This window comes from Entelurus aequoreus, linkage group LG05 (assembly GCF_033978785.1).
Source record: "Entelurus aequoreus isolate RoL-2023_Sb linkage group LG05, RoL_Eaeq_v1.1, whole genome shotgun sequence".
Classification (NCBI taxonomy): domain Eukaryota; kingdom Metazoa; phylum Chordata; class Actinopteri; order Syngnathiformes; family Syngnathidae; genus Entelurus; species Entelurus aequoreus.
Window position 1 is genome coordinate 18,794,170 of NC_084735.1, and position 27,273 is coordinate 18,821,442.

A 27,273-nucleotide genomic window follows, 5' to 3' on the forward strand; every position below is an offset into this window, starting at 1 on the left:
GCGTGTGTGTCTCCTGCCGCCGCCTTTGTGTTTTGTCTTTTCAGTTTTTGGACTTTCACCACTGGCTGGCGTCATTTTGGAGACTTAAAGCCAAAAAAGGTGCCCTTGTGTTGTTCCACAATGTCAACGCAACATTGTGTGTGTGTGTGTGTGTGTGTGTGTGTGTGTGTGTGTGTGTGTGTGTGTGTGTGTGTGTGTGTGTGTGTGTGTGTGTGTATGTGTGTGTGTGTGTGTGTGTGTGTGTGTGTGTGTTCTTGTATTTCTACCCTTCTTGAGACATGAAGACATGGAAAAATATCTTCCGTATGAGGAGGTGTGAACAAGTGATGCACCCCTGCTGGTGACATCTATCAAAATGAGGGTGGTCCCAAATTGACTGTGTCGGTTTTAAAAGTGCTCCCCTTCTGGCCAACATATGAAATAACAAGTGTGTGTCATAATTTGAAGTGATTGAATTGCGCCCCAAAAATGATCAAATAAATATGTATACAGAGACATACTGTAATAACAAAGTAAATAATGATTAAAAACCAATTATAAACAAGAAAAAAATAAGTAATTATCTAAAAGCTTACCTTCTTTTACATTTGCAAGGTATGTATATATTATTAATGTTGTGAATACAAATCTTTATATATCTAGAAAGGGTGGTCCTAAAGAGGTGGGTATTTTTCAGGGGTCTCAAGAAGGCAAGAAATACAAGAATGTGTGTGTGTGTGTATGTTCTTGTATTCTACATTTCTTGAGACATGAAGAAGGAAAAGCAGCTTCCATATGAGGAGGTGTGAACAAGTGAGGACATAAATCATGGTCCCAATAACATCTCATAGAGAATGTCTCATTTGCTGGTGAAATCTATCAAAATGAGGGTGGTCCCAAATGGACTGTGTCGGTTTTAAAAGTGCTCCCCCCTCTGGCCAACATATGAAATAACAATTGTGTGTCAAAATTTGAAGTGATTGAAATGCGCCCCAAAATTTATAAAATAAATATGGACGCAGAGACATACTGTAATAACGAAGTAAATAATGATTAAAAACCAATTATAAACAAGAAATTTATTTAAAAAAAAGTATTTAACTAAAAGCTTACCTTTTTTTATATTTGCATAGTATGTATATATTATTAATGTTGTAAATAAAAATCTTTATATATCCAGGAAAGGTGGTCCTAAAGAGGGAGGCATTTTTTTGGAGGTCTCAAGAAGGTAAGAAATACAAGAATGTGTGTGTGTGTGTGTGTGTGTGTGTGTTCTTGTATTCGACCTTTCTTGAGACATCAAGGAAAAGTAGCTCAAAATGAGGGTGGTCCCCAAATTGACTGTGTCGTTTTTAAAAGTGCTCCCCCTCTGGCCAACATATGAAATAACAAGTGTGTGTCAACATTTGAAGTGATTGAAATGCGCCCCAAAATGTATAAAATAAATATGTATACAGAGACATAATGAAATAAAGTAAATAATGATTAAAAACTTGTAAATACAAATCTTGGAGGTCTCAAGAAGGTAAGAAAGACAAGAATGTGTGTGAGGACACAATTTAGGACTTGGGATCGTGTGTGAGGCAACAAGAACCGGGAGGAGTCACGTGTTTTCGGAGTTTATTTGAGCACACACATCATCCCACAGCGACACGCGTTTTTTTTTTATCTCCTTCCCTTTCGTCGCGCGCCAGCGCCGCTTCGCACCCGGACGCAGGACCGCAGACCTGGACTTGAGTCTGGACGCCTTCTGACACCCGCAGGCGAAGTCCAGGGAATACAACGAGGGCGTGGGGTCGCCTTGCGTAACCTCACCATGGACAAGAGCTAAACTTCCATCTATGGAAGAATCCTGCAAAGTACGCTGCTCTTTTCTAACCAACGACAAGCACACACACACACACACACACACACACAGTAATAACACAACAACAACACAAGCAAATATCATCAGCTGTTACATTCATCGTCATGGCGGCATATTTCATTATGGTCTACGTGTTAGTGCGCCGCTAATGATCACAAAAATAAGTCATCGCATTTCCACAAGTGGAGCACAGCATGTTTGGGCCTCGTCGCCATGGCAACGCCACACACACACACACACACACACTTGTGTGAAGTTACCCCGCTTATCATTGCAAGTATGAATATTTGAGCTGCACATTTTTTTGTCGAATAATAATCGATTTTCCGATTAATCGCGATTCTTATTTTGAACGATTTTTTTTTTAATCAATTTTTTTTAAATTTATTTATTTTCTCAATCGAGTCTGAATGGAATCGTTACCCCCAAGAATCGTATCAAATCGTGTGGTGCCCAATTTTATTAACGTTTTATTATAAATGACCAGCCCCATAACTGAGAAAGTACAATAAAGTTGACAAAATATATTTTTTTTAACCTTTATTTAATCAGGGAAAAAATTCCAATGTTTGGGACGGGTATGAAGAATGAATTATAATTAATTAATAAGATAAAAACTACAATCCTTGATAACAAAGGAAGTCCAATGGGGCGGAGGAAACATTTTGCAGCACAAATGTTTGGGGAGATTTTGACAAGGTGGGGCGGGTTGTGAAGGATGACACGTTAATAACATCAACAAATATAATAGTTAATTACACAAACTGTACAATAGTTAACAAGGTAAAAACAAAACAAAGTGCAGCACAAACAATTGGGACAAGTTTGGGGGAGATTTTGACAAGATGGGGGGGGGGGGGCTCGTTATAAATAATAACACGTTCATAACATGACAACTATAATAGTTAATAACATAAAAACTATAATAGTTAATAGCAAAAACTATCATAGTTAATAATGTAAAAACCAGAATAGTTCACATAAAAACTAGAATAGTTAATAACAAAAACTAGAATAGTTAATAATGTAAAAACTAGAATAGTTAAACAACTATAATAGTTAATAACATAAAAACTATAATAGTTAATAGCAAAAACTATCATAGTTAATAATGTAAAAACTAGAATAGTTAACATAAAAACTAGAATAGTTAATAACAAAAACTAGAATAGTTAATAATGTAAAAACTAGAATAGTTAAACAACTATAATAGTTAATAACATAAAAACTATAATAGTTAATAGCAAAAACTATCATAGTTAATAATGTAAAAACTAGAATAGTTAACATGAAAACTAGAATAGTTAATAACAAAAACTAGAATAGTTAATAATGTAAAAACTAGAATAGTTAATAATGTAAAAACTAGAATAGTTAAACAACTATAATAGTTAATAATATACAACTATAATAGTTAATAGCATAAAAACTAAAATAGTCAACTATAATAGTTAATAACATAACTATAATGTTAATAATGTAAAAACTATAATAGTTAAAAAACTAACAGTTAATAACATAAAAACTAGAATAGTTCATAAAAACTATAATAGTTAATGACATAAAAACTATAATAGTTAATAACATAAAAACTAACATAAAACTACAATAGTTAATAACAAAAACTATAATAGTTATTAACAACAACTATAATAGTTAACATAAAAACTATAATAGTTAATAACATACAAACTATAGTAGCTAATAACATAAAAACTACAATAGTTAATAACAAAAACTATAATAGTTAATAAAAACTATAATAGTTAATAATGTAAAAACAATAATATTTAATAACATAAAAACTATAATAGTATAGTAGTTACTATATACCAGGGGTCACCAACCTTTTTGAAACCAAGGGCTACTTCTTGGGTACTGATTAATGCGAAGGGCTACCAGTTAGATACACACTTAAATAAATTGCCAGAAATAGCCAATTTGCTCAATTTACCTTTAACTCTGTTATTATTAATAATTAATGATATGTATCTTTGTGGTGATCATCTTAATGATTTCTCACAATAAATATACATAGAAACAGATAAATATCAATATGCAACACTTTATTTTTATATTTTCTCTAAGTGCACATTTTTCAAATTGAACATTTTCAAATGATCACTTCTAAGACAGTCTTGTGAAATCACAATATCCCATTTTAACTAGCTAGCCACTAACATTTTTTAACAAATCATGAATTAAATTGCACCATGTTTGTACAAATAATAACTCATGTAAAATACAAAAGTAAACTCTCAATTTTTTAAATCATGTCACACTTTGAACTGGACACCAAATCTGTTATCTGTTTCTTTGTCAGTTAGTGGGAAGCCTGGCATTGCATGCTGTTAACTAGTGTGTTGTACTCTGGTGTGTAACTTGACACTGCAACTCTGAGTGAGTCTTGCAGATGTGCATCAGTGAGGCGTGTTCTGTGTTTGTTCTTGATGAAGTTCTTGTCAGAAAAGGCTGATTCACAAAGATAAGATTTTTCCTCATTGTTTGCGGAACCTTCTTAATCTTTTGGACATATTTTCACAGCAATCTGGCCTTAAGCTTGATTATGATAAATGTAAAATGTTAAGGATCGGAAATCTAAAGGGAACGTCCTTTCGAAAGGAATGCAAAGTGCCTGTTTTGTGGACAGATGGACCAGTTAACATACTTGGTGTTGTTGTCCCAGAAAATCTGGAAGATCTAGGCTCAGTAAATTATGATAATCGACTAAGAAAGCTGGACAAAATTATGCAATTATGGAAAGGGAATTCCCTAACCTTGTATGGTAAAATGTCTATTGCCAACTCGTTAATTATTCCTCAATTTATTTATTTGTTTTTGTCATTACCAGCTCCATCACAAAACTTTTTTAAGATTTATGAGCGGAGGGTCTTCGATTTTGTCTGGAACGGCAAACCAGAAAATATTAAAAGAAAGGTTTTGTACAAAGAGTATGAATATGGGGGCCTGAAACTTCTCAACCTTGAAGCTATGTGTCTGTCTTTAAAAGCATCAATTCTTCCAAAGATGTATTTAAACATTGAGTGGTACACAAGTGTCCTGTTGGACAAAAAACATGTACTGTATCAAAAGAAATTGTATCCTTTTTTACAAGTGATCCCCTCCCAGAGAGTCTGCTGGGAAACATGGCGGGGTTCATAAAGGAAACAATCCACTCATAGTGGTGTTTTCAATTTTATGTGCCAGAAAAAAGAGACGATATTTTGCAGCAGTTAATATGGATGAACTCTAATATTGTAATAGATGGAAAGCTTTTCTTTTGGAAAAATATGTTTGAAAGAGGAATCATTTTTGTCAATATTATCAATGAGAATGGTAAAATTATGAAGTATGATTAATTTAGAACTATGTATGGTGATGCTTGCTCAAGCTTTTCATTTTATCAACTAATTGGAGTAATTGGGAAAAGATGGAAACAAATAATTAATTATGGAACTACTAAATTATTAGTTTGTAAACCTCTAATAAGAAATTCTAGTTGGCAAAAAGGAACTAAAATAAATAGAAAAATATATAATTTGTATTTAATAAAGAAATCTTTGAAGGCTGCCCCATACAACACATATGGAAAATGGGAGGACTTTTTTGACTGCCCGTTGCCATGGGATGCCATATTCAAACTAATCTATAAAACCAGTATCGATGTGCAAAATCGTTATTTTCAAATTAAAATTATTTATAACTTCTTACCCACAGGGAAAATGTTAAAATTATGGAATATGACAGAGTCAGATGATTGCCGATTTTGTTGTCAGGAGCCTGAATCCACCCTGCATTTGTTTTGGTATTGTCATATTGTGTCTTTGTTTTGGGTGGAAGTTGAAAAAATGTGTTTAAGGATTGGTTTGTTTATGAAGCTTAATGTGGTTTCTGTTATTTTAGGAGAGTTCATTGACAATCATGATTTAGTCAATTTAATTATAGTACTCGGTAAAATGTTTATTTTTAAGGCCAAAAACAGATATTCACTTAGTATTACTTTCTTTAAGACATTTATTCAGTATTTTCTAACTTTAGAAAGTTACATGGTTGAAAACGATAATGCCAAAAAACATTAAAAAAAAGATGAGAAGTCCTCAAAGGCTTATTTTGAAAGTAGAATTATGTTTATAGATTATATGATATCTGTTGTTGTGTTCCCTAATTTGAGTGACCTGGACATAATCTGGACTGTACATAAATGCTTATTTTGAAAATGTAATTTTGTTTATAAATTATATGCAATCTGTTGTGTTCCCTAATTTTTTTCTGTGTACATGAATGAAGGTGTGTGTTGCTGAGTCCGACTTGGACATTATTTGGACTGGGTCTGGTTTAAAAAAAACCTTTAAACAAATCTAATATCATTGACAACCTGGTCTGTTGAAGATAAGGCCCTTTTTTAAAAAAATAAAATAAAATAAGATAAATAAATAAAAAACATTTTCTTGGATAAAAAAGAAAGTAAAACAATATAAAAATAATTACATAAAAAATAGTAATTAATGAAAATGTTAGTGGACCAGCAGCCTATACAATCATGTGTGCTTCAGGGACTGTGTCCCTTGCAGATGTGTTGTCTATGTTGTGGGAACCAGAATATTGGTAGCAGAAAGAAATAACCCCTTTTGTGTGAGTGGGTGTGGATGAGTGTGCATGGGGGAGGTTGTTTGGGTTGATGCACTGATTGAAAGTGTATCTTGTGTTTTTTCTATGTAGATTTAATTTAAAAAAAAAAAAAAATTTTTTTTTTTTTTTTTAAATTTTTTTTTTTTTTTTAATTTTTTTTTAGAACAGGCCCGCGGGCGACTCATCTGGTCCTTACGGGCGACCAGGTGCCCGCGGGCACCGCGTTGGTGACCCCTGCTATATACTATAGTAGTTAATAACATAAAATCCATAATAGTTAATACAAACACTATAAGAGTTAATAACATAAAAACTGTAATAGTTAATAACAAAACTGTAATAGTTAATAACAAAACTATAATAGTTAATAACAAAAATATCATAGTTAACATGAAAAACTATAATAGTTAATAACATAAAAACTATAATAGTTAATAACATCCAAATTGTGATAGTTAATGACAAACTATAAGTAATAACATAAAACTATAATAGTTTATAACAAAAACTATAACAGTAGCATAAAAACTATAATAGTTAATAACATAAAAACTACAATAGTTAATAGCATAGAACTATAATAGTTAATAACATAAAACTATAATAGTTAATAAAATAAAAACTATAATAGTTAATAAAATAAAAACTATAATAGTTAATAACAAAAACTATACTAGTTAATAACATAAAAACTATAATATCTAATAACAAATTATACTAATTAACATAAACTATAATATTTAATAATAAATTATAGTAGTTAACATAAAAATTATAATATTTAATAACAAATGATAATAGTTAATAACCCAAAAACTAATATTGAATAACAAAAAAGATCATCGTTAATAAGATAAAAATGCTAACAATTGGACAAACAAAGTTTGCAGCACAGTGATATCGTCATGTTCACAATGATACGGGGGCGACCTCACACAGGTTTTTGTGTCGCCGCGGCAACAAAATGAGGAAAAGGCAGAAAAGTAAACAATAGCAAGGAAACAAGGAAGTACCACAAATGTGCAAGAGCTTGGGAGGTTGGCATCCACCCTTCCTGGAAAACTGCTGGATGACCTCATCTCTTGTGGGCCATCATTTCATCATCCACATTCTGTCATGTCAAGGAACAACTCCAGAAAGAGTCGGCTCCAAACATGTATCCATGAAAATATGGCCAAGCTGCTTGACAGAAGCAGCTGGTGTTACAGCCCACACCCCCATGGTAGTTCCATTCCCGGGATTTAGGGGTCTTCAACTTTCATTATTGAGCAATATTAAGATATTCAAATGATACAGTATAGCGCCACTAATAGCTAGCTGGCAACTAGCCCGCTAATTGCTAGCTGACAACTAGTGGACTAATCGGTAGCCGATGACTTGCACCGTTAATCACTAGCTAACAACTAGTGGACTAATCTGTAGCTGACAGTCTTACAACTAGTTTGTTAATCGCCAGCTGGCAACTAGCTTGCTAATCGCTAGCTGAAATCTAGTGGACGAATCAGTAGCCGACAACTAGTGCGCTAAATGATAACTTGCAACTAGTTTGCTAATTGCTAGCCGACAACTTGCACCGCTAATTGCTAACTGACAACTAGTGGATTCATCTGTAGCTGACAACTGGTGCACTAATTGCTATCTTACAACTAGATCTCTAATCGTTAGCTGACAAATTGCGGTAATTGCTATCCGACAACTAGTGTTCTAATCGGTAGCTGACAACTGGTGCACTAATTACTAGCTTACAACTAGTCCGCTAATTGCTAACTGACAACTTGCGCAGCCAATCGCTACCTGACAACTAATGGACTAATTAGTAGCTGACAACTGGTGTGCCAATCACCAGCTTACACCTACTTTGCTAATCGCTAGTTAAGAACAAGCGGTGCACTAATTGCTTGCTTGGAACTAATTTGCTAATCGCCAGCTGACAACTTGCGCAGCTAATCGCTAACTGACAACATGCACCAATAATTGCTAGCTGGCAACTGGTGCGGTAATTGCTATCTGACAACTAGTGTGCTGATTGCTAGATGCGGTGTGGTAATCACTAGCCTACACCGACTTCGCTAATCGCTAGCTAACAACGAGCGGACTAATCGCTAGCTGACATGTGGTGTACTAATTGCTTGCTTACAATTCATTTGCGAATCGCCAGCTAACAACTTGCGCAGCTAATCGCTAACTGACAACTTGCATCCACTAATCGCTAGCGGGCAACTGGTGCGGTAATAACTAGCGGACAATGAGTGTTATAATCGCTGACTGACAACTTGTGCCGCTAATCGCTAGCTGGCAACTGGTGCGGTAATTGCTATCTGACAACTAGTGTGTTAATCCCTAGCTGGCAACTGGTGTGGTAATCACTAGCTTACACCTACTTTGCTCATCGCTAGCTAACAATAAGCGGATTAATCGGTAGCTGACAACTGGTGCACTAATTGCTTGCTTACAACTAATTTGCTAATCGCTAACTGACAACTTGCGCAGCTAATCGCTAACTGGCAACTTGTGCCGCTAATCGCTCGATGGCAACTAGATGGTAATTGCTCGTGGACAACCAGTGTTATAATCTCTAACTGGCAACTTGTGCCGCTAAACACCAGCTGACAACTTGTGCAGCTAATCGCTAACTGACAACATGCACCAATAATTGCTAGCTGGCAACTGGTGCGGTAATTGCTATCCGACAACTAGTGTGCTGAATGCTAGATGCAATGTGGTGTGGTAATCACTAGCTGACACCTACTTAGCTAATCGCTAACTAACAACGAGTGGACTAATCGCTAGCTGACATGTGGTGTACTAATTGCTTGCTTACAATTCATTTGCGAATCGGCAGCTAACAACTTGCGCAGCTAATCGCTAACTGACAACTTGCGTCCACTAATCGCGAGCGGGCAACTAGTGTGGTAATAACTAGCGGACAATGAGTGTTATAATCGCTGACTGACGATATGTGCCGCTAATCGCTAGCTGGCAACTGGTGCGGTAATTGTTATCTGACAACTAGTGTGCTATTCCCTAGCTGGCAACTGGTGTGGTAATCACTAGCTTACACCTACTTTGCTCATCGCTAGCTAACAACAAGCGGATTAATCGGTAGCTGACAACTGGTGCACTAATTGCTTGCTTACAACTAATTTGCTAATCGTTAACTGACAACTTGCGCAGCTAATCGCTAACTGGCAACTTGTGCCGCTAATCGCTAGATGGCAACTAGATGGTAATTGCTCGCGGACAACCAGTGTTATAATCTAACTGGCAACTTGTGCCGCTAATTGCTAGCTGGCAACTGGAGTGCTAATCGCTAGCTATCTTAGATGCTAAGACGAATACAATAATATAATTGTTATTTATGTTTTTATTGGTGAGGTACAGTGAATATGGTCACTGCTTTTTATGCGTTACACTACGTGTGTCGGATCAATGTTTACCTTTGTAGAAAAGTGTGTTGGGGAATATATAAAAATACTTTTAAAATTCACGCCCCCATCCCTTGCGGTATCTCTGTGAACCCCCTGGGGGTCACGGAGCACCTGTTCTCTAAAAGCGACATCATTTTAACACGAAAACTTCAACGGCTACTGAAAGGTACTTTAAGATCGGCAGGAAGTAAGGTAGCGAGGGGACATGGTACCCTTTGGCAAGGCGGTAGTGACGTCAATCGTAGTACTCATCAAAGTTATTGATTGGTGATTGACAGCTACCGTATTTCCTGTACTTACGGACCATTTGACTCCTCGAAAGCAATTTAAAAAATCTTCCAAATCCAACCCTCCGGATTGGCAGCGTTGGAGGGTTTAGTGTTCTTCTGCAGTCCGACTCCTTTCCCAAAAGATTTGGGAGGGGTCCCCCCAAAAGTCTCGGCCATCGTCCTACTAAACCTTCTGCTGCATCTCCATCTGCTGGTTGCTCGGACTTTGTCCCTTCCCGTTCATCTCGTACACCGAACTCTTCTGCTGCCGCCGCCGGTAACACCAGACCGTGACCACGATGGCCGCCGCCACCAAGCACACAGCCGCGATGATGGCCGCCACTGTGGGACCCCGGCTGTTGGTGCCGGCCGGCGGGCAGCTCTCCCCGACGCAGATGGTCTCCCCGGCCTCTCCTTCCACTTGGCCCCTCTCGCCGGTCTCGCCGGGCAGGCGGTGCGGGGTGTGCTCCACGGTGTCGTCGTGCGCCGGGTCGTGATGGATGAAGGGGTGCTGCGTGAGGTCCAGCAGCCAGGAGTGGGTGGGCACCACCTGCTGAGTGTCGTACTCCAGAGAAGATGCAGAGTCTGAGGATGATGCAGGGTTATCCGGAACGGGGGTCTCCCATTCTTCAGGGATGTTCTTCTCCACCTCGTTGGGGTTGTGTGTCGCCCTTGCAACCGTCTCCCTTGCCACATCCTCCCCTGCCACCGGGTGCCCGTCCAGCCAAGTGTCATCAGTGGTGGCCACTTGTCCTGGTTCCTCCTGGGTGGTGTTCCGGGTTCTTTCTCTTGTCTTGGAGAAGACGACACGCTGATCACCTTCGTGATCGTCTTCATGGCTGTCGTGGTGGTCGTAGCTGTCATTGTCGTCCCGCCTTCCATTATCAAAGTCATCCTGGTCGTCGGTGTCTCCATAACGGTCCTTGTGGTGGTCCTGATCGTCGTGGTCAACACGTTCGTCAGGATCCACATGGTCGAAATGGTTGCCATGGTCATCACGGTTCTCATGATCCTCTTGGTCGTCAAGATCCTCATGTTCATCATGATCCTCTTGGTCGTCAAGATCCTCATGTTCATCATGGTCCTCTTGGTCGTCATGGTCCTCATGTTCATCATGACCCTCCCGGTCCTCGAGATCCCCTTGGTTGTCGTCTTCCTCAGGGTTGTCATGATCATCACGGTGGTCATGGTCGTCGTCATGATCCACGTGGTGGAAATGGTCATCATGGTCGTCTTGATCCTTGTTGTCATGATCGTCACGGTCCTCCTGGTCTGGACGCTCTTCAGAACCCTCCGGACGCTCCTGATGACCGTCAGTCACGACGGCCCCATGCTCCTCATCGCTGTCACGCCGGTCGTCGTAGCGAACACGTTCCTCCTCATGCTCACCCATGTCGTAGTGGTCATGGTGGTCGTCCAGTTCTTCAACAGTAACGTGTTGTTCTACTTGACCCTGTTGGTCATCATTTCCATGATGCTCAACACTGCTCTCCTCCGACTGGCTCGCCAAGGGCCTCTGAGGGATCTGAGTGACGTGGTCCACGGACAGGAGGTGTTCCTCCTGCTGCTGGAAGGCCTCCGAGGGAAACCAGAAGCGATGTTTCTGCGACACCAGAGAGACGGGCGCTTCTGTGGTGGTAGTGGTCATCTCACGTTTGTCGTCCTCCCAACCTTGATGTCCTGCAGAGTCCTCTAAGTCCCGTTCCTCCATAATGTCCTCCTCCACTTCCTGCTGACCATGGTCTTCTGTATGCTCCCCTTTGACGGTGAAGCTCATCTCTTCCAACTCTTGACCCCTGGGTTCCTCCGATTTGGTTTCTCCGTGAGCCTCCTCGTAGACCCGGCCATGAGCCTCCACCGGCCCGTTATCCTCGCTCTGGTGCTCCTCTTCCGCATACGAGAACTTGTCCTCGTAGTCCATGTGACCCTCAGTTGAATCTGTTAAACACAAAGACAAAGGTCAGTTCTCGCGGAGAGAGTCGAGCAAATAGAAAGATCTCGATACAAAATAGGTCATGGGTACATTTTTGGTCGTATTGGAAAAAAGTTACGCTTCTTCAGTTCTTAGAGTTCCTGATTAGATCATTCGGTTCCAAAGATACCCTTTTGGGAAGACAAACACGACTATTGTCTGTGTGAGCTGACAGCCTTTGGCCTTCAGACGACTTCTTGCACCCTTCTCCCTTCCCTGCGAATCGGGCCGCATGATGGCATGTCGCACCCGGGTGCCACAGGAGCCATTTTAGTCCCGACTCACAAGCGAGACATTGTTTCGCAAAGGCCGGGATTTAGTGAACGCCTGGCGCTAACCAGCCCAGAAAGTTAACCTCCGGTCCAGGTCAGAACGTCCCCCCCCCCCTAAAAAAGAACGGTCCCCACTTAGTACCTTTGACACAGATCTGCACCAGGCCGTACCACTCGCCGCAGCTGTCGCACAGCAGGCTGAAGGCGCTGTGGCCGTTGGGCATGACGTAGCCCGGCACGCACGAGTAGAGCAGCTCGTCCCCCAGCTCGAAGCCGCTGTGATCCTGCAGGCGGGCGTTGGGGAAAGACGGAGGGTCGCCGCACGGCACGCCTGTTGGCCGACAAAAACCCACAATTAGAATCGTAGCAAATATTCTGTCCGTTAAAAAAGCAGCTTCTCACTTTGTGTGTTTGTTTGCTGACCTTTGTCTTTAATACAGAAGCCGCTCAATCGCGTGGCGTCGCCTGTTGCGTTTTCTGCTCTCACGTCCACGGCTTTCAACGAGCCACCCACGTAATTACACACCGTGGTCCTATTGGTAGATAATGTACATGGATAGGTAAGTCGGTGGTCATCGTTCTATAGCTTGACACTTGCAACCCTGCTCTGTATTAAATATAAATTAGAGCGCAAGGGGAAACGTTGGTGTTGGTTGTTCAGTTGGTGTAGCAAAGTCAGCGCCACCTTCTTGGTCTCCTTGTAGAAATATTATTGCAGCGTATCACTGCAACACTTTATCAGAACACCATGTTATTATCTTGCATCAGCGCTGTGACAACACATGGAAAACATGACTCAGCAGAACGTCTGACCCAACAGTGCTCCTGTTATATACAGGATCTTTGATTAGCCTTTTTTGCTTCTTTTTTTTTGGAGTAGGTTTTTTAAAAATAGCCGAGCGCTCTTGTAATATTAAGAATCTTTGACTAGTTTTTTTGTTTTGCAGTAGGTTTTTAGAAACAGCAGAGCACTCCTGTCATATAAAGGAGCCCAGAAGGTGTTCCTGTATTATAGAGGATCTTTGACTAACGTTTTTATAAACATTTGCGTTTTTGCATGGATTTCTTAAAAACAGCAGAGTGCTCCTGTCAAATAAAGGATCTTTGACTAGCATTTTTAAAATGTTTTGGTTTTTGCAGTGAGTTCTTAATACCAGAAGGCGTTCCTGCATTATAGAGGATCTTTGACTAACGTTTTTATAAACATTTGCGTTTTTGCAGGGATTTCTTAAAAACAGCAGAGTGCTCCTGTCAAATAAAGGATCTTTGACTAACGTTTTTTCTAATGTTTTAGTTTTTGCAGTGGGTTCTTGATAACAGAAGAGCGCTTCTGTCACATTTGGAGGATCTTTGACGAACGTTTTTTAAAATATTTGAGTTTTTGCAGTGGGTTTCTTAAAAACAGCAGAGTGCTCCTGTCAAATAAAGGATCTTTGACTAACGTTTTTTCTAATGTTTTAGTTTTTGCAGTGGGTTCTTGATAACAGAAGAGCGCTTCTGTCAAATTTGGAGGATCTTTGACGAACGTTTTTTAAAATATTTGAGTTTTTGCAGTGGGTTCTTAAAAACTGCAGAGCGCTCCTGTCATATACAGTAGAGGATCTTTGACTAGCGTTTTTAAAATGTTTTAGTTTTTGCAGTGGGTTCTTAATACTAGAAGGCGTTCCTGCATTACAGAGGATCTTTGACTAACGTTTTTTGAAATATTTGAGTTTTTGCAGTGGGTTCTTAAAAACAGCAGAGTGCTCCTGTCATATAGAGGATCTTTGACTAGCGTTTTTAAAATGTTTTAGTTTTTGCAGTGGGTTCTTAATACCAGAAGGCGTTCCTGTATTATAGATTATCTTTGACTAACGTTTTTTTAAACATTTGCGTTTTTGCAGGGAATTCTTAAAGACAGCAGAGTGCTCCTGTCAATAAAGGATCTTTGACTAGCGTTTTTAAAATGTTTTAGTTTTTGCAGTGGGTTCTTAATAACAGAAAGCGCTCCTGTATTATATAGGATCTTTGACTTTTGTGGGGGGGTTTTTTACATTTTAGTTTTTGCAGTAAGTTCTTAATAACAGCAAAGTACTCCTCTTATTATAGAAGATCTTTGCCAAAAAATTTTTTTTAAACATTTTAGTTTTTGCAGTGGGTTCTTAAAAACAGCAGAGTGCTCCTGTCATATAGAGGATCTTTGACTAATGTGTTTTTTTTGTTTTTTTTTTACATTTTAGTTTTTGCAGTGGGTGGGGTGCTTAAAAACAGCAGAGCAATCCTGTCATATAAAGGATCTTTGACTAGCGGTTTTAATAAATGTTTAGTTTTTGCAGTAGGTTCTTAATAACAGCAAAGTGCCCCTCTTATTATAGAGGATCTTTGACAAAAGTTTTTGTTTTTTTTAAACATTTGTTTTTGCAGTGTTTTTTTTGTTTTTGCAGTAAGTTTTTAATAACAGCAAAGTACTCTTATTATAGAGGATCTTTGCCAAAACATTTTTTTGTTAACATTTTAGTTTTTGCAGTGGGTTCTTAAAAACAGCAGAGTGCTCCTGTCATATAGAGGATCTTTGACTAGCGGTTTTAATAAATGTTTAGTTTTTGCAGTAGGTTCTTAATAACAGCAAAGTGCCCCTCTTATTATAGAGGATCTTTGACAAAAGTTTTTGTTTTTTTTAAACATTTGTTTTTGCAGTGTTTTTTTTGTTTTTGCAGTAAGTTTTTAATAACAGCAAAGTACTCTTATTATAGAGGATCTTTGCCAAAACATTTTTTTGTTAACATTTTAGTTTTTGCAGTGGGTTCTTAAAAACAGCAGAGTGCTCCTGTCATATAGAGGATCTTTGACTAATGTTTTTTTTTTTTTTTTACAGTTTAGTTTTTGCAGTGGGTTCTTAAAAACAGCAGAGTGCTCCTGTCATATAGAGGATCTTTGACTAATGTTTTTTTTTTTTTTTTTTACAGTTTAGTTTTTGCAGTGGGTTCTTAAAAACAGCAGAGCAATCCTGCCATATAATTAATCTTTGACTAGCGGTTTTAATAAATGTTTAGTTTTTGCAGTAGGTTCTTAATAACAGCAAAGTGCCCCTCTTATTATAGAGGATCTTTGACGAAAGTATTTTTTTATTTTTTATTATTATAATACATTTTATGTGGTATAGCGCTTTTCAGAGTACGGTACCGGTCCGCGGACCGATTGGTACCGGCCGCACAAGATATGTAAAAAAAAAAATTAATTTGTCTCTCTGTCTAATCCCCCTCTTGTCCCCACAATTCCCCCCTCTGTCTTCCTTTTTCTCTCTTTCTATCCCCTCCTGCTCCGGCCCGGCTGCACCAAATGATAATATAAATACATTTAATAAAGTCAAAATACAAGTAAGGCAACAAGAGAAGTATCCTACACTTCTCTTTTGTAAAGTAAATCTGAACAGCCGATATGGGCATCTACATCTGCTATATGATTTGCCCGAGAAGCTGGGCAGGACATTTAAAAAAAAAAAAAAAAAAAAAAATTAATAAAAACAATTTATTATTTTTTTTTTTTCTTAAATCAACATAAAAAACACAGAATATACATTATATATCAATATAGATCAATACAGTCTGCAGGGATACAGTCCGTAAGCACACATGATTGTATTTCTTAATGAAAAAAAAAAAAAAATAATAATAATAATAATAATAATAATTCCCCCCCCCCCCCCCCCCCCCCCCACCCCCCCTTTGACTCTAGTTCTTTTTATGTTTGTCCAGATTTTGCACGGAGTTCCTAAAAATAGCAAAGCGCTCCTGTTATTGGTATAGAATCTTTGACTCCTGTGTGGTTGTAGATCATTATTAACAAGCCACGCCCTCTTCCTATGGTGACCGACCAATGAGGTCCTTTCCCGTCCTGTCTCGCCTTCCCAGTCGATTGATGGCAGTGAAAAAGTCGACTTTTGTGACATTTCTCCGCCAGCAGAAGCCAAATGTGCTGGCCCGCACAGGTTTCCCAGCCTCGCTATCGGCAGGAAGTGAGTGCATGGCGGCGTGAGTCATTCTGGACAACATCAGCTTATAAGGACAACATGTGTGTCTCAGCTCCTTACATGCAGACCACTTCCTGCTTTGCACGCGATGATGTCACTGCTTCCGGGTGGAAGGAAAGGAAAGGAGCCAATGAGAATTGCTTGAAATGAGTTTGGTGTGGAGGAGGCGTCTCACACTCGTGACAAAAAGGTGAACTCGCTGACCACTCCAACAGCGATGCTGTAGCCAGCCCGGGCTTTTAGCTCGGTAGTTGGCACGCTCCACCCGGGTTGGAGTCCCCGGGGGGGATTGTGAGCGCGTGGAAAAATACAAAAAAGACACTTTCCGACTTCCATTTTCACTTCCTGCAGGTGTCGGAGTGCTCATTAGCACAAAAAAAAAAGGTTCTTGCGGGAAATGAAGGAAGACGTGAGTTGTCTGTCGCCTCCATTTTCACAACCCAGCGAGGTGGGAACAGGGTGGCACAAGACGGATGGATGACACTTGGTGAGGATGTGTGAAACCAAGTGGGCGGGGCCTGCCGGGAAGACGCTTTCCCCTCGCACCGGACGCCGTTTTGAGTTCCCGCTGACTCACTGACTTAACGTGTTTGATTTGATTCCACTTAAAAAAAACGTGACGTCCGACGGCCTTCTTCAACACCAGCTGTGCACTAAGTTGTCAATCAGGGCTCCTTCCTTTGGCCCGCGAGACGTCACGGGTTTTATGTTGTGCCTCCAACTTCATTTGGTAAAAGTCAACACAGCAACTTTGCCGCCATCTTGTTGACGACGTCAGTAAAACCGGTTAATGACCATGAATTGCACCTTGAAGTGATGCACAGCAATGACCCATACGACCCAACCCGAACAACCTTTCCCACTCATGGTGCAAATAAAGCAACACAAAAAGTCGACACACACGGTGACACATAACACAACCTGCTCACTGAACTTTGTGGATATTATAACAAAAATGTCCAAGCACCACACATAATTCAATATAACACCCATTTAAATGACCTATATATATATATATATATATATATATATATATATATATATATATATATATATATATATATATATATATATATATATATATATATATATATATATATATATATATATATATATATATATATACATATATATATATTAGGGGTGTCAAAAAAATTAATACAATTCTAATAAATTGTGATTCTGATTTGGAACGATTCTTAATCGAATCAAAATAATTCAAAATAGATTTATATATATATATATATATATATATATATATATATATATATATATATATATATATATATATATATATATATATATATATATATGTATGTATATATATATGTATATATATATGTATTTTTATTTTTTTTTACACATTATATATATATATATATATTTTTTTAATACATGTCCTGTCCTGTATATATATATATATATATATATATATATATATATATATATATATATATATATATATATATATATATATATATATATATATATATATATATATATATATATATATATATATATATATATATATATATATACAGGAAAAACGTTTTTTAATACATGTCCTGTCCTGTGTGTGTATATATACAGGTATATATATCTATATATATATATGTATATATCAGGGGTCACCAACGCGGTGCCCGCGGGCACCAGGTCGCCCGTAAGGACCAGATGAGTCGCCCGCGGGCCTGTTCCAAAAAAAAAAAAAAAAAAAAAAAATTTTTTTTTTTTTTTTTTTTTTAAATTAAATCTACATAGAAAAACACAAGATACACTTTCAATCAGTGCATCAACCCAAACAACCTCCCCCATGCACACTCATCCACACAAAAGGGGTTATTTCTTTCTGCTACCAATATTCTGGTTCCCACAACATAGACAACACATCTGCAAGGGACACAGTCCCTGAAGCACACATGATTGTATAGGCTGCTGGTCCACTAACATTTTCATTAATTACTATTTTTTATGTAATTATTTTTATATTGTTTTACTTTCTTTTTTATCCAAAAAAATGTTTTTTATTTATTTATCTTATTTTATTTTATTTTTTTAAAAAGGGCCTTATCTTCAACAGACCAGGTTGTCAATGAAATTAGATTTTTTTTAAAGGGTTTTTTAAACCAGGCCCAGTCCAGATAATGTCCAAGTCGGACTCAGCAACACACACCTTCATTCATGTACACAGAAAAAAATTAAGGAACACAACAGATTGCATATCATTTATAAACAAAACACTTTGCATTCCATTCGAAAGGACGTTCCCTTTAGATTTCCGATCCTTAACATTTTACATTTATCATAATTAAGCTTAAGGCCAGATTGCTGTGAAAATATGTCCAAAAGATTAAGAAGGTTCCGCAAACAATGAGGAAAAATCTTATCTTTGTGAATCAGCCTTTTCTGACATGAACTTCATCAAGAACAAACACAGAACACGCCTCACTGATGCACATCTGCAAGACTCACTCAGAGTTGCAGTGCCAAGTTACACACCAGAGTACAACACACTAGTTAACAGCATGCAATGCCAGGCTTCCCACTAACTGACAAAGAAACAGATAACAGATTTGGTGTCCAGTTCAAAGTGTGACATGATTTAAAAATTTGAGAGTTTACTTTTGTATTTTACATGAGTTATTATTTGTACAAACATGGTGCAAAGTAATTCATGATTTGTTAAAAAATGTTAGTGGCTAGCTAGTTAAAATGGGATATTGTGATTTCACAAGACTGTCTTAGAAGTGATCATTTGAAAATGTTCAATTTGAAAAATGTGCACTTGGAGAAAATATAAAAATAAAGTGTTGCATATTGATATTTATCTGTTTCTATATATATTTATTGTGAGAAATCATTAAGATGATCAGTGTTTCCACAAAGATAAATATCATTAATTATTAATAATAACAGAGTTAAAGGTAAATTGAGCAAATTGGCTACTTCTGGCAATTTATTTAAGTGGTTATCAAACTGGTAGCCCTTCGCATTAATCAGTACCCAAGAAGTAGCCCTTAATTTCAAAAAGGTTGGTGACCCCTGGTATATATATATATATATATATATATATATATATATATATATATATATATATATATATATATATATATATATATATATATATATATATATATATATATATATATATAAAGTTTGGGGTCACCCAAACAATTTTGTGGAATAGCCTTCATTTCTAAGAACAAGAATAGACTGTCGAGTTTCAGATGAAAGTTCTCTTTTTCTGGCCATTTTGAGCGTTTAATTGACCCCACAAATGTGATGCTCCAGAAACTCAATCTGCTCAAAGGAAGGTCAGTTTTGTAGCTTCTGTAACGAGCTAAACTGTTTTCAGATGTGTGAACATGATTGCACAAGGGTTTTCTAATCATCAATTAGCCTTCTGAGCCAATGAGCAAACACATTGTACCATTAGAACACTGGAGTGATAGTTGTTGGAAATGGGCCTCTATACACCTATGTAGATATACCAGACATTTGCAGCTAGAATAGTCATTTACCACATTAGCAATGTATAGAGTGTATTTCTTTAAAGTTAAGACTAGTTTAAAGTTATCTTCATTGAAAAGTACAGTGCTTTTCCTTCAAAAATAAGGACATTTCAATGTGACCCCAAACTTTTCAACGGTAGTGTGTGTATATATATATATATATATATATATATATATATATATATATATATATATATATATATATATATATATATATATATATATATATATATATATATATATATATATATATATATATATATTATATACAGTATATATAAATCTATTTTGAATTATTCTGATGTCGTGTCCTGTCTATATATATATATATATATATATATATATATATATATATATATATATATATATATATATATATATATATATATATATATATATATATATATATATATATATATATATATTATATACAGTATATATAAATCTATTTTGAATTATTCTGATGTCGTGTCCTGTCTATATATATATATATATATATATATATATATATATATATATATATATATATATATATATATATATATATATATATATATATATATATATATATTTATATATATATATAGACAGGACAGGACATGTATAAAAAAAAAATTACAATTAAAAAAAATATATATATATATATATATATATATATGTATATATACAGGACAGGACATGTATAAAAACAATTTAAAATGAAAATATATATGTGTATGTATATATATTTTAATTTTAAAAAAAAATTTCCAGCCACTTTATTAAATGTTTGGGTAGATTATTATTGAACAAAACCAGTTTTCTTTCATGTAATACAGAAATGTATCACAGCTGTTTATCTATCTTATGGAGGAATGTAGTGAATCATAGAACTGGCACCCAATGTTATTAAAAAGTATTGATTTTGAATCGAGAATCGATTCTGGATCGAATCGTTACACCCAAGAACCGAATCGAAAAAAATATACACAAAAATAAATATATATATATATATATATATATATATATATATATATATATATATATATATATATATATATATATACTGTACATACAGTATTTATTATTTACATCACTAACATTTACTAGGGGTGTCCCGACACAACTTTTTCACTTGGGATACGATAACGATATCCAAGCCTTCAGTATTGGCTGATATTAGTCCGATACGATATCAGCAAAAATCATGCATACTGGTTTTATTTTGTAGAAAAGGTTTTTATCAAGTGAAACGGGTCAAACAGAACAATGTTACATATTAAAAACACTAGCGTATTTATTATTAACTGTTTGGAATGGACTTATGCTCTCTTTAAGTACAAGTGTAGTGGTGATTGTTTTGGTTTTTTTAATCATTCATTAACTGAATGATGCGGACACTTTTGTGGCTAGATACTTTCTAATATGCCTTGGAGTCTTTGTATGTGTAAGCAATATGCAACTATAATTATTTTATACCTGTTTATATTGACTAATTTTATTGTTCAATGATTATCACCTATTTCTAGCTTGTGTGCTATTGTGTGCTTAGCTGTTGTGTAGCTGCTAGCTCCTTGTCGCCTATAGCCTAGCATGTTTACCTTTTGTACATGACAAAAATGGAAGAGATTGTGTGCTAATTGGAGGACATTTAGACGTTAACTAAACACAAGTCAACACGCTGCAGGGCATATTGTTCTTTTGCTGATACCGGACTGATATCCGATATCAATGTCAGATCAGGATACCACCCCAGCTTGTATGGCTAAAAACCCGAAAAACAGGCTTTGTTACACGTCTTTAAAATAGATTTCAATGCTAATTGTACATAAGTTGGTTAAGATTAGTTTAGTATTTTTCAAAACATTACGAATGCATAACCGACGCCTCAACCTAACGGAAGCTTCACTACACGTCTTGAAATGCATCTTCCTGCCCAGTCAGTCAATTTGATCATGTTTCAACTGAATACGCTAACCTGGCATGATGTCAAAACTTAACGTTAGCATGCTACGCTAACGTGGATTTGTTGCAGATGTGATCACATGTCGTCCTCTGAGGCCCCTCATTGGCTGGTGACGTGAAGTGAATTATATTTATATAGCGCTTTTCTCTCGTGACTCAAAGCCCTTTTACATAGTGAAACCCAATACCTCAGTTACATTTAAAGCAGTGTCGGTGGCACTGGGAGCAGGTGGGTAAAGTGCCTTGCCCAAGGACACGACGGCAGTGACTAGGATGGCAGGAAGCGGGGATCGAACCTGGAACCCTCAAGTTGCTGGCACGGCCGCTCTACCCACCGAGCTATACCGCCTCACGTACGTGATCAAGGTCGCCCTGATGCTGATGCTGAGACATGTCACGTTACCGCGGCGATGAAGGAGCGTGTTGACATAACATCCGGCTTTAGACCCCGCCCACACCCACAGCCTAACCCCGCCCCCTTCCCGCCAGGAAGGAACAGAGGAGCCTTTTCTCCCTGACGTCCTCTCTACTTTACCCCCGCTTGTTCTCTTTTCTAACAGTCACCTTTCTCCTTCACTCATCACACACACACACACACACACAAACACACACACAACCTTTGACATCACTGGGACCCTTCAACACATCACACTCCTTTCAAAGGTGTGTGTGTGTGTGTGTGTGTGGCTTGCATCCTCACCCCACGGTGCCGCCGTGGAGCCACCCATGGGCGCACAGAGAGAAGAAGCACTCCGCGACGGCGTGGCGGAGCTCGGCCGCCGACGCCAAGCGTGCCTGCTGGGAGGCGCACGCCCGCTCGGCCTCCTGGAAGCCCGGAAGACTGGAAGAGTTGTTCAACTCCACCACGAACACTCGGCCTACAGGGAGAACAATGCATTGAATTTTTTCTATTTATATACATCTATCTTTTTTGTAGTAGTAGTCAAAATGAAGTCAAAAATAATGAGTTAACTCATGTGATTAATCACAAAATATTGCATTAATCAGGTATAGTTGCAGATTAATCACGCGTTTATTATTTATTTTTATTGTTTTTTGCAAGGGTTGTCAAAAATAACGAGTTAACTCATGTGATTAATCACAAAAATATTGCAGTAATCAGGTATTGTTGCAGATTAATCACATGTTTGTTTTTTTAAATTGTTTTTTACAGGCTCTGTCAAAAATAACGAGTTAACTCATGTGATTAATCACAAAAATATTGCATTAATCAGGTATTGTTGCAGATTAATCACGTTTGTTTTTTTAAATTGTTTTTTACAGGGTCTGTCAAAAATAACAAGTTAACTCATGTGATTAATCACAAAAATATTGCATTAATCAGGTATTGTTGCAGATTAATCACATGTTTGTTTTTTTTAAATTGTTTTTTACAGGGTCTGTCAAAAATAACGAGTTAACTCATGTGATTAATGACAAAAATATTGCATTAATCAGGTATAGTTGCAGATTAATCACGCGTTTATTCTTATTATTTTTTTATTGTTTTTTACAAGAGTTGTCAAAAATAATGAGTTAACTCATTTGATTAATCAAAAAAATATTGCATTAATCAGGTATAGTTGCAGATAAATCATGCGTTTATTTTTTATTGTTTTTTACATGGGTTGTCAAACATAACGAGTTAACTCATTTGATTAATCAAAAAAATATTGCATTAATCAGGTATAGTTGCAGATTAAACAAGCGTTTATTATTTTTTTTATTGTTTTTTGCAAGGGTTGTCAAAAATAATGAGTTAACTCATGTGATTAATCACAAAACTATTGCATTAATCAGGTATTGTTGCAGATTAATCACATGTTTGTTTTTTTAAATTGTTTTTTACAGGGTCTGTCAAAAATAACGAGTTATCTCATGTGATTAATGACAAAAAATATTGCATTAATCAGCTATAGTTGCAGATTAATCACGCGTTTATTCTTATTATTTTTTTATTGTTTTTTACAAGAGTTGTCAAAAATAATGAGTTAACTCATTTGATTAATCAAAAAAATATTGCATTAATCAGGTATAGTTGCAGATTAATCACACGTTTATTTCATTTTTTTAAATTGCTTTTACAAGGGTTGTCAAAAATAACAGTTTACTCATGTGATTAATCAAAAAATATTGCATTAATCAGGTATAGTTGCAGATTAACTAGGCAGTTTTTTTATTTTATTGTTTTTTACAAGGTCAGTCAAAAATAATGAGTTAACTCATGTGATTAATCACAAAAATATTGCATTAATCAGGTATAGTTGCAGATTAATCATGCGTTTTATTTTATTTTATTGTTTTTTACAAGGTCAGTCAAAAATTAGAAGTTAACTCATGTGATTAATGAAAAAAATATTGCATTAATCAGGTACAGTTGCAGATTAAACAAGCGTTTATTATTTTTTTAATTGTTTTTTGCAAGGGTTGTCAAAAATAACGAGTTAACTCATGTGATTAATCAAAAAAATATTGCATCAATCAGGTATAGTTGCAGAATAATCACGTGTTTATTATTTTTGTAATTATTTTTTACAAAGGTTGTCAAAAATAACAAGTTAACTTATTTGATTAATCAAAAAATTATTGCATTAATCAGGTATAGTTGCAGATTAATCACGCGTTTATTATTTTTTAAATAGTTTTTTTGCAAGGGTTGTCAAAAATAACGAGTTAACTCATGTGATTTATCACAAAAAATATTGCATTAATCAGGTATAGTTGCAGATTAATCAAGTTTGTTTTATTTAATTGTTTTTTACAAGGTCAGTCAAAAATTACAAGTTAACTCATGTGATTAATCACAAAAATATTGCATTAATCAGGTATACTTGCAGATTAATCACACGTTTTTTTTAAATAGTTTTTTACAAGGTCAGTTAAAAATGACAAGTTAACTCATGTGAGTAATCAAAAAAATATTGCATTAATCAGGTATAGTTGCAGATTAATCACACTTTTTAATTAGATTTTTTTAAATGTGTTTTTATTGTGGCTGTCAAAAATAACAAGTTAAATCATGTGATAAAAAAATAGTGTATTAATCAGGTAGAGTTGCAAATTAGTCAAGTGTTCAATTGTGATTTTTTAGAAATTATTTTTTACTAGGCCTGTCAAAAATAACAAGTTAAGTCATGTGATTAATTATAAAAAATATTGCCTTAATTAGGTATAGTTGCAGATTAATCACATTTTTTAATTTGATTTTTTTAAATTAGTTTTTATTGTGGCTGTCAAAAATAACAAGTTAACTCATGTGATTAAAAAAATAGTGCATTAATCAGGTACAGTTGCAGATTAAGCACACTTTTTATTAAGATTTTTATTTTACGGCTGTCAAAAATGACAAGTTAACTCATGTGATTAATCACATGAACCATGAAGAGTTGGAGACTAATCACTTGTTTTATTTTGATTTTTCAAAAATATTTTGATTTAAAAAAAAAACGTTTTTTTAAAAGGGCTGTCAAAAATAACGAGTTAACTCGCTTGATTAATCATATAGAAATTATGACATTAACCAGGTAAAGTTGTAGATTAACGACTCATTTTATTTAGATTTTTTGTATTTATTATTTTTTACATTGAATTATTTTGAGCTCCTTTACAGTGAAAGGCAAGGGTTGTTACAAGGTCAGTGATCAGGTCGATACATAAGCATTAAAAATTGTGCTTCTAAATAAAATGTATTATTTTTTAAATGATTTAATTAATTAATAAATAAAAAACTTTTTTTTAATTTTTTTTTATGAACTTAATACTTTAATACTTTTACAGAGTTTTGAGCAACTAAATTAAGTACATTCACGTAAAATATTTTTTTAAATGTTCAAAATATTACCATAAAATTGTGTCAAAAAATTGGCAAAGCAAGGGTTGTTACAAGGTCAGTGATCAGGTCGATACATAAACATTAAAAATTGTGCTTCTAAATAAAATGTATTTTTAAAATGATTTAATTCATTATTGAATACATTTAAAATATATATATTTATTTATTTATTATTAATAACTTAATACTTTAATACTTTTACAGAGCTTTGAGCAACTAAATTACGTACATTCAAGTAAAATATTTTTTTTAAATGTTCAAAATATTACCATAAAATTGTGTCAAAAAATTGGCAAGGCAAGGGTTGTTACAAGGTCAGTGATCAGGTCGATACATAAACATTAAAAATTGTGCTTCTAAATAAAATGTATTATTTAAAAAATTATTTAATTAATTAATAAATACATTTAAAAATATATATTTATTTATTTATTATTAAGAACTTAATACTTTAATACTTTTACAGAGTTTTCAGCAATTAAATTAAGTACATTTAAGTAAATTATTTTTTTAAATGTTCAAATTGTTACCATAAAATTGTGTAAAAAAAAAAAGGTTCATTTTTAGGTTGATTTAAAACTAAGTAATATACTGTGATTAATCACGATTAATCCAAATACAAAAGTGTGGTTAATCTGATTTTAAAAATTATCATTCGACGGTAAAAAAATATATATATATACATTTTACAGATAAGAGATTTAAATGATAATTTATCTTATTTAAATTCTTAATTGGTTCCCAGCCCAAATGTGTAAAAAGCTTTTTATTTGTAAAATATGAATAATTCTGGTGTTAGACTTGCCTATCATACAAACAACAATTCATGTAAAAGTAATTAGCTACACATTTACATGTAGTTGTTTATTGGTGTTGGTTTTTAAAGGTTAAAATGACCTTTTTAAGTGGTTGTAATGCTGCAAAGGACCCACTTACCATCTGCGTGTGCGACAGAAGCCAGAAAAAGGCAAGAAAAGCATCCAAAGAGGCCCAGCATCCTTCTTGCAAACATTCCCTCGCAAGCGTCCGAAACGGTCAGCGTCCTGGAAGTGAGTGGAGAAGTTCCCCCAGAGGCTGCACAGGCGAGAATGTGCGGGGAGGAGAGATGCAGCCGTGATGGTGATGGCGTTGATGACGAGGCGGCGAAGGAAGCGGGACGCGTCCACATCATCAAATAGTTGCTGGGACCAGCAGATGGAGGGTCGGTGTGAGAAGTGGCATGTCCACGTGAGGCCAAGTCACAGTGGCCTCCTCCTCTTCTTCCTGGACCCGAACATTATCACTTGCTGCAAGTGCCCTTGAGCAAGACAGTCTCACACACTGTGGAGCGTTTGTACAACACAAGACACTTTTGTCCGTGAACGCAGGTCAATAATGTCACATTCTAAACATTGTAGTTCTAGCAAAGTGAGACCGCTACAATGCGCACATTACAATGTAATGACATTATTTTTATTTAAACGTATTTGAATATATATTTACATTGAAAAATAATAATACAAAAAAATTATAATTTCAAAATGAATGTAAATACATTTAAATAAGAAAATGTTTAAATTA

The 27,273-nt window shown here is 35.7% G+C and overlaps 1 protein-coding gene across 1 annotated transcript; it reads right to left on the reverse strand.

Moving 5' to 3' along the window:
* Positions 1-9,684: 9,684 nt before the first annotated feature.
* On the reverse strand, positions 9,685-26,881 carry susd5 (sushi domain containing 5). Its single transcript, XM_062046643.1, has 5 exons — positions 26,650-26,881; positions 22,582-22,759; positions 12,840-12,949; positions 12,559-12,747; positions 9,685-12,110 (listed from the first exon to the last, which is right to left on the reverse strand). The coding sequence occupies exons 1-5, from the start codon at positions 26,879-26,881 to the stop codon at positions 10,357-10,359; spliced, it is 2,463 nt and encodes an 820-aa protein (XP_061902627.1). The 3' UTR covers positions 9,685-10,356.
* Between the last annotated feature and the right edge of the window lie 392 nt (positions 26,882-27,273).

Coding starts and splice junctions, on each gene's coding strand:
- susd5 (XM_062046643.1), bottom strand. CDS start 26,881: ATGTGGACGCGTCCCGCTTCCTTCGCCGCCTCGTCATCAACGCCATCA. Junction 22,760..26,649: donor TTCTGTCGCACACGCAGATG/GTAAGTGGGTCC, acceptor TTCTCCCTGTAG/GCCGAGTGTTCGTGGTGGAG. Junction 12,748..12,839: donor CTTCTGTATTAAAGACAAAG/GTCAGCAAACAA, acceptor GTCGGCCAACAG/GCGTGCCGTGCGGCGACCCT.